This window comes from Schistocerca americana, chromosome 3 (assembly GCF_021461395.2).
Source record: "Schistocerca americana isolate TAMUIC-IGC-003095 chromosome 3, iqSchAmer2.1, whole genome shotgun sequence".
In the NCBI taxonomy this organism is placed as follows: Eukaryota; Metazoa; Arthropoda; class Insecta; order Orthoptera; family Acrididae; genus Schistocerca; species Schistocerca americana.
This window is the reverse complement of record NC_060121.1, coordinates 920,122,634-920,131,922: the sequence shown is the minus strand read 5'-3', so window position 1 is coordinate 920,131,922 and position 9,289 is coordinate 920,122,634. Positions and strand designations below refer to the sequence as shown.

The window sequence follows — 9,289 nt, the reverse complement described above, 5'->3', positions numbered from 1 at the left end:
ATATTAAAAAAATTACTGCATCAAATCTACTGTTTGGATTGTGGCAAATTTGGTACCATCTTGAAGCTGCACATTTCTACTTTAATTCTGAGTGAAAGAAACTACTTTACAATGCACAGCTTTAAGGTACAGTTATAGAAATCACTTAGATGTTTTAAGAATTTAGAAAAAGTCATACGAATAAGGGAATACAATTGTGATTTATTTTTAACCAAAATTGTGGCACTACATTACATGTTTCTGATAGTATACAGTATTACATATAAATTTCACACAGAATCATATTGTTTTTTAGTGTGGAAAATTTTAAAGCAAGGTTCCAGGCAGAGTGCAACGCCACACTGTTCACATTCGTATCGTGTCTCTTTGCGAGAAGCCTTGCCACTCTGTTTCTTGCTCCTGGAACTGCACACGTGACACACACGAGCAGCATACTTCTTAGTAGTTGCAGGTATGTGCTGCAAAAAATGTCTCTTTGTTAGCCGACCTACAGTTCCTTCATTTCTTGGAATGAATTCAAGTGTGTCGTCTTCAACAAGCTGAACTGCAAGCACTGTTATAAAGTCTGTTATTGTAATTTTCTTCCTGTGCACTGCATTGTACAGCCAAAATGCATTTGATACTCCCATAAGCAGCAAATGGAAATATAATTTTCGCCACCATTTCACAGTTCTGTGCTGGAACGGATTGTACTGCAGGCGTTGGTCTCCAATATCCACTCCAATTTTATTGAGGTTGTAATCAAGTACCTGAAGTGGTTTCAATACTACAGACCCATTTCTCTTAGTATGCGTACCAAATGTTGCTTGATGCCTTGTAGACAATGTATACACATCTCTCTTATCTTTCCACTTCATTGCCAATACATTATCTTTACGCCGAAAAGACATTTCGCCCTTTTTCAGCTTAGCAGATACTAAATCTTTAGGCAATCCTTTCCTGGATTTGTTCACAGTACCAACAGCTCCAGTGCCTTTCTCTGCCAGTTGCTGAAATAGCTCTGGACTGGAATAAAATCGATCTAAATACACAGTGTGGCCTTTGTTCAGCAAGCTGCTGTCAGACAACAATCGCAAAATAACCGCAGACGAAGAATTGTCAACAATATGCTTACCAGCATAAACTTCAAAATTTACAACATAGCCACTACTGGCTTCAGCAACAGCATATACTTTCAGTCCATACTTATGAGGCTTATTTTGCATGTAAACACGGAAACTCACACGACCTCGAAATGGGCAAATTCCTTCATCAATTGTCACTTTTTCTGAGGGACGATATGCCTGGATACATCGCTCCTTCAAATTATTATAATATGGCAAAACTTTGTAAAGTGGATGAAATCCATCTTCGCCTGGTTTTTTCTGATTTGAATTGTCAACAAGATGCAAGCATGACAGTATCTGAGTGAAACGCAAACGGCTCATGACATGGGGACAAAAGTTACAACTAAGAACAGGATTAGTGCTCCAATGGTCCGCAATTTTGGGCTTTTTCGAAACACACATGTGGAAAATAATACCCAAGAAACGCCTCATCTCACTTATAGTCACTGGCTTCCACGAACTCAAAACTGAATGGGGCTTCAGATTATTTCCTCTTCTTTTCTTCTGTATTGTCTGTGATGCATACAAATTTGTCTGTCTCTTGAGTTCATTTACGTCACTGTCAGTAAGGAACACTTTACTGCAATCCAGTACAGAACTCGACTCATCAATATCCACTAGTATCTGCCTGGGTGTCGTGTTGACAGGCAGAGGTCGGTAGGTGTCAACTGCAGTCCACTCACTGTCTTTCGGATACGGCACAGCTGCTGGATTTGAAGCAACACCTTCAACATCATTCTCGTCTTCATCTGAAGACAAACTGTCATCAATCTCGTCTTCTAAAAAGAATATCACATTATGTGTAACTACATACATCGTTTACACATGTTCAACAGATATGTGCGTACTGCACAATTACGTGGAAAATTCGGAAATACGTACCTTCAAACACACCATTGCATTCAGAATCGTCTGAATCACTCTCTACATTATCCAGAGTGTCGCTATGATTGATCAAATCCGCAATTTCTGCGTCTGATAAACCGCGCCGAAACATGATGACAAACAACTGAATGATATACAGACTGAGAACGCAAAGATAAGTTTTAACATGAATTACAGCGCTGCCGTGACATCTATGGACGCATTTTGTTAATAAACATCTGAAAAACGTATAGCGCTGGCCAAACCCGTAGAAATAACGTTGCAGTGTTTTGAATGAAATTAAATGTAGCGGCCCGTAAATTTTACGGGCTTGGTGATTTTCGCGCGATCCCAGGCCCGTAAATTTTACGGGCTTGGCGCTTAGAGTGTTAACTCACATTTTCAGGAAGTAGTGTAAAGCTTAAGTTGTTGTTTCAGAAACTTTGCACTGTTGTTTTTGTTTACATACAATTGCGTATAGGCCAAATTTATGCAAACATATTTTCGTGTTTATCTGTAATTTAACTGACTTATTCTTAATAAACTATTACGTTTATCACGAGTGAAAAGTGTTTGACTTGCCGTAGAATTGTTAGGGGTCGGGGCTTTGGTGTGACGGGCGCTGTGGTTTTTTCCATGTGGGTGACTGTAGTGGTGTGGGAATAGGGGAAGTAAATGAGACTCATCAGTGGTATTGTAGGATATGAAGTAGAGATAGGAAGATAGCAGTACAGGATGGGAAAATTGCCGCCCTTCAGGCTGAGTTAGACAAGGCCAGGGGAGAACTTGACAGGTTATGGAGGGAGTAACGTAAAGAGTGGTGGGAAGTGGCAACAGGTAACAGGAGGAACAGGCCTAGAATTTTGTTTCACAGATTCATGGTGAATGTGGCAAATACATTTGACCTGTTGCTCCAGTTAGAAGCTGGTGAGCCTCAAGCAGTTGCAGGTGTAGACAGGGCTCAACAAACTTTCAGCAGCAAATTGAAAAGTAAGAATATAGGGAAATCAATAAAGTGAAAGAAAGTGTCATTGCTTGATAGTTCCCATGGACGAAGTGTTGGCCAACTTTTGCTGGATGAACTATGATCAGAATACCAGGTCACCAATTTTTTTAAAACCTAGTGCTGGTCTGGAGCAGGTGACAGAGGATTTAGGTTTACTTTCCAAAGATTTCATTAAGGAAGACACGGTGGTTATATTGGGTATTGACAGTATATATATGACTGGGTACAGTACAGAGGGTGACCTGGCAAAGATTGCATCAGCATCAAAGCATACTAGTGTTGAGTTTGAATCTGTGCTTGAGCGCCATGGCCGACATCATTTGACTCTTCTGTCAAGAGAGTTAATTTGGAGTTGGAACGGCTGCTTACGTCGGGTGCAGGGTCACACATTGGTGTGGTTCCTGTTGATTCTCTCAATAGGTGGGATTGTACTAGGCATGGCCTTCATCTCAACAGGAAAGGGAAGGGTAAACTGGCTGGGAAAATAGCAGGAAAGTTAAATACCAGAATGATAAAATACCAGTGATTATAGGATTCAGAAAAGACACTTTTTTTAGGGTAGGGAGGACAGAAAGAAACCAAGTTTTAAGGGAGGTTAGGATTGAGACAAACCTTCAGTTTGAGAAAGAAACCAAAAAACATGGTTCTAGCTTATTAAATCAGTATAAATAGCTATTGGTTAAGAATTTTCACAATCTGCAGAAATTTCAAATCTATCCAATTTTAACTCAGTCAATGTGAAATGTCAGCTATCTTTATTCCATCAAAATATTTGAGGACTGAGAAATAAAATTAATGAATTAATTATCTGCATAGATGAATTAGAGTCCTCAAACCCAGCTGACATAATCTGCCTCTCTGAACAGCATGTGACCACTCGTATAGAACTTTTAAGTGTTACAGGATTTAGGTTAGCATCTCACTTTTGTAGAGCAGAAATGGAGAATGGAGGAGTTGCCACATTCGGCAGGATTTGTCATAAATTTAAAGACATAGACATTCATAAATTTTGCCTGGAACGGCATATGGAAGCATGTGCAAGAGAAGTAGAATTTTAAAAAACATCCTTCATAATATTAAGTGTATATCGAGCACCTGCATGTAACATTAATCTGGTCGTAAACCACCTTTAAGCTGTGCTGGCCCATTTAACAACCAAAACCAAAGAAATCTTGGTTGCTGGTGACTTCAATGTAGATTTCCTTAAAGACTTTCCTAATAAGAACTTAGTAACACTATCATTCAACGTAATTCCCACTGTAAAGTTCCCCAATAAGATAGCCAATTGGTCACAAACAGCCATAGATAATATCTTCATAGAAAAGTCCAATGAACAAAATTATATTACAAAACAAATAGTTAATGAGGTCTCAGACCATGACATGCAGTTCCTTCTGTTAAATGTTAATATTGAACAGGAAATAAAATCTGTTAAATATGAGCTCGAAAGGTAATCAATGAGTCAAAAACAGATTATTTTAGGACACTCCTCAGAGACATTGACTGGAGTGATGTTTACAGTTCTCATGGCATGAATAAAAATATAACACTTTTGCTTATAAAGTGCTTACCTTATTTGAACACTGTTTTTCCCCAAAACTCACCAAGGTTAGAGCAAAGTCTACAAAGAAACTATGGATTACTCAAGGAATAGAGGCATCTGGTAAAACAAAAAGAAAACTGTGTCTGTCAATCTGAAACGGTTCTGATGCTGATGCTATAGCACATTACAAGAAATACTGCAAAATATTAAAGACTGTAATACAGACATCAAAGCAAATATATTAAAAGGAAAAGATAGTCATATCAGACAACAAAATAAAGAGAATATGGGATATAGTGAAGGAGGAGACTGGTAGAATCAGACATGGAGAGGGACAAATAGCATTAAGAGTATAAGATACATTGGTTACAAATGTGTGTAGTGTTGCAGAACTTTTTAACAAACATTTTATAGCTGTTACTGAAAAGATGGGGTTGTCAGGTTCTGTACATGCTGCTATGGAATATCTCAGACCAGACATTTCAAGTAACTTCCATAACATGAATTTGACCCTCACTACCCCAGGAGAAGTAATGTCCATCATAAAATCTTTCAAATCAAAAACATCTAATGGGTTTGATGAAATATCAACAAAGTTAATTAAAGAATGTGATTCTGAGTTAAGTAACATATTAAGCTATCTGTGTAACCAGCCATTTATCAGTGGAATATTTCCTGAATGGTAGAAATATGTTGAAGTAAAGCCACTGTTTAAGAAGAGAGATAAAGAAACAGTATCAAATTTCCGTCCAATTTCACTTTTGCCAGCATTCTCAAAAATTTTAGAAAAGGTAATGTACAATTTGCTTTATAACCATCTTAACACAAATAACATACTGTCAAAGTCGCAGTTCAGATTTCTAAAGAGTTCTGATATTGAGAAGGCTATCTACACTTACAGTGAAAATGTACTTAATTTATTAGACAAATAATTGTAGGCAACTGGTATATTTTGTGACCTGTCAAAGGCATTTGACTGTGTAAATCATAATATCCTTTTAAGTAAATTAGATTATTGTCGTATAACAGGAAATGCTGCAAGATGGTTGAAATCTTATATCTATGGCAGGAAACAAAGGGTGTTATTAGGAAAGAAACATCTATTAAGCCATCAGGCATCATCCAGCTGGGAACTAATTACATGTGAGGTCCCACAAGGTTCCAACTTAGGGCCCTTACTTTTTCTTGTGTATATCAATGACCTTTCATCAGTAACATTACCAGATGCCAAGTTTATTTTGTTTTTGCTGATGATACAAACATTGCAATAAATAGAAAATCAAGTGTAGCCTTAGAAAGTTCGGCTAATAAAATATTTATGGACATTAATCACTGGTTCCTAGCCAATTCTTTGTCACTAAACGTTGAAAAGACACGCTACACGCAGCTCAGAGCTTGTAAGGTGTGCCCCATGAGTATATGACTAGCGTACGATGACAGGCAGATAGAAGAAGTAGACAGTGTTAAATTCTTGGGATTACAGCTTGATAATAAATTCAACTGGGATAATTACACCACAGAACTGCTGAAGCGACTAAACAAACCTCTATTTGCAATGCGAATTGTGTCAGGCATAGCGGATATAAAAATGAAAAAACTGGCATACTGTGCATACCTTCATTCCATAATGTCATATGGGATTATTTTTGGGGTAATTCATCAAGCCAAGCTTAAGTTTTCCGGGCACAAAAACGTGCAGTAAGAGTAATATGTGGTTTGAACTCAAGAACGTCCTGCAGAAGCCTGTTTAGGGAAGTAGGTATACTAACTACTGCTTCCCAATATATGTATTCCTTAATGAAATTTGTCATTAAAAATATGTCACTTTTTCAAACCAACACCTCAATGCTTGGAATCAATACTAGAAATAGGAATAATCTTCACAAGGATTTAAAGTGACTTACTCTTGTACAAAAAGGTGTGCATTATACAGGAACACACATTTTCAGTAACTTGCCAGCGACCATAAAAAGCTTAACAACCAATGAAATTCAGTTTAAGAGAAGCCTAAAGGATTTATTCGTGGCCAACTCCTTCTACTCCATTGATGAATTTCTCAGCAGAACCGACTAATTGTGTATCTAACTTCTGCACTGTTTCAGTGCAGTAATGTGTTCATTGTAAATAAGTATTGTAGTAGTTCTATTATATGTTTATTACCTTATAAATAAATAAAAACTTTTTTAAAATTTTTAATTCAGTGCATTAATGTGATCTTAGTAAATGAGTGTTTGTAAAATGATTTCTTCTTATAGTGTTCACTAAAAAAATGACGATCATTCCACTTGGGACCGTAGGAAGGTACATTAGCTTATTTGTTTCAGTTGTAAATATTTGCCATGTATTATTGTTTTTCTGACATGTTCTACATCCTGGAGGTCCTCCTCACTACGTATCAGTTGGAATGAAAGTAAATCTAGTCTCTTCTAATCTCTGGTCCCTTTATCTTTTCTAAAACCACACTGATCGTCATCTCGCACATTCCGTTTTCTTTTCCATTCTTCTGTATATTATTGCTGTCAGCAACTTAGCTGCATGAGCTGTTAAGCTGATTATGCGATAATTCTCGCACTTGTCAGCTCTTGGAGTCTTCGGAATTGTGTGGATGATATTTTTCTGAAAGTCAGATGATATGTCACCAGACTCATACGTTCTACACACCAACGTGAATAGTTGTTTTGTTGCCTCATCCCCAACGATTTTAGAAATTCCGGTGAAATGTTATCTACCTTTTCTGCCTTATTTGATCTTACGTATTTCAAAGCTCTCTTAAAACCTGATTCTGTTACTGGATCCCCTATCTCTTCTAAATCGATTTCTTTTTCTTCTTCTATCACACCTGACAAATGTTCCTCCTCATAGAGACCTTCAGTGCGCTCTTTCCACCTATTAGCTCTCCTCTGCATTTAACAGTGATTCCCATAGCACTCTTAATGTTACCAGCCTTGCTTTTTGTGTAACCAAAGGTCTTTCTGTACGCTGAGTCAGTCCTTCCGACAATAATTTCTTTTTCGATTTCTTCACATTTTTGATGCAGCCATTTCGTCTTAGCTTCCCTGCACTTCCTATTTATTCCCTTCCTCAGTGATTTGTATTTCTGTATTCCTGAATTTTCCTGAACGTTTTTGTACTTCCTTCTTTCATCGATCAATTGAAGTATTTCTTCTTTTACCCACTGTTTCTTCGCAGTTAACTTCTTTGTATGTGTCTTTTTCTTGCCAACGTCTGTGATTGCCCTTTTTAGAGTTGTCCGTCCCTCTTCAGTTGTACTGCCTACTGAGGTATTCGTTATTGCTGTATCTATATCTTAGAGAACTTTAAGCAAGTCCCATCATTCCTTATTACTTCTGTACCCAACTTCTTTGCGTATTGATTCTTCCTTACTAAGGTCGTAAATGTCAGCCTGCGCTTCATCACTACTACATCGTGATCCGAGTCTATATCTGATCCTGGCTGCGCCTTACAATCCAGTATCTGATTTCGGAATCTCTGTTTGACCATGACATAATCTAATTGAAATCTTCCCGCATCACCTGGTCTTTCCCAAGTGTACCTCCTCCACATGTGGTCCTTGAACAGAATATTTGCTATTACTAGCTGAAAATTATTGCAGAACACAATTAGTCTTTCTCCTCTCTCATTCCTTATCCCAAGCCCATATTCTCCTGTAACCATTTCTTTTATTCCTTCCCCTACCACTGCATTCCAGTCGCCCATCATTATTAGATTTTCATCTCCCTTTTGTACTGTATTACCCTTTCAGTATCCTCACCTACGTTATCCTTTCGTTGATTATTCAGTATTTATTAGACACCTATCCCTTGTTAGTCCCCTCCCAGAGATCCGAATAGGGGACTCTTCCGGAATCTTTCGCCAATGGATTTTTCAATTACAGACCACGTGTCCTGTGGATACATGTTATGTGACTTTAATGCAATGGTTTCCATTGCCTTCTGCATCCTCATGCTGTTGATTATCAAAGGCAGGTCTACCTGTGAAACCAGTCATGTAATCTCAAACTAAGCTGCAGCCACTGTGCTGCATTCTATGGAGGCATGACAACCAAGAAGCTGTCTGAAACTTCCTGGCAGATTAAAACTGTGTGCCGGACCGAGACTCGAACTCAGGGCCTTTGCCTTTCGCGGACAAGTGCTCTACCAACTGAGCTACCGAAGCACGACACGCCCCGTCCTTACAGCTTTAAATCCGCCAGTACCTCGTCTCCTACCTTCCAAACTTCACAGAAGCTCTCCTGCGTACCTTGCAGAACTAGCACTCCTGCCAGGAAGTTTCATATCAGTGCACACTCTGCTGTAGAATCAAAATTTCATTCTAGAAACAATCCCCAGGCTGTGGCTAAGCCATGTCTCCGCAATATTCTTTCTTCTAGAAGTGCTAGTTCTGCAAGGTTCGCAGGAGAGTTCTGTGAAGTTTGGAAGGTAGGAGACGAGGTGCTGGCGGATTTAAAGCTGTGAGGACGGAGCGTGAGTCATGCTTGGATAGCTCAGTTGGTAGAGCACTTGTCCGCAAAAGGCAAAGGTCCCGAGTTCGAGTCTCGGTCTGGCACACAGTTTTAATCTGCCAGGAAGTTTCATATCAGCACACACTCGGCTGTAAAGTGAAAATTTCATTCTAAGAAGGTGTCTGTCTGCATGAATGGCCACCAACAAACTGTGGCCAAGAAACAAGTGGACAACCCTGTTGCTGAGCATTCTACCCAACACAACATCCATCATTTCAATGACTGCTGTATAACCTGTGCCATATGGA

General features: G+C 38.7%; 1 protein-coding gene and 1 non-coding gene across 2 annotated transcripts; one reads left to right on the top strand and one right to left on the bottom strand.

Moving 5' to 3' along the window:
• Nucleotides 1-269: 269 nt before the first annotated feature.
• LOC124606534 (piggyBac transposable element-derived protein 4-like) lies at nucleotides 270-1,922 on the bottom strand. The gene has a single exon (XM_047138518.1). The coding sequence runs from the start codon at nucleotides 1,920-1,922 to the stop codon at nucleotides 270-272; it is 1,653 nt and encodes a 550-aa protein (XP_046994474.1).
• A 7,089-nt stretch (nucleotides 1,923-9,011) lies between these two features.
• Nucleotides 9,012-9,086, top strand: Trnal-caa. Its single transcript has one exon. It is a non-coding gene; the product is annotated as a tRNA-Leu (tRNA).
• Nucleotides 9,087-9,289: the final 203 nt, after the last annotated feature.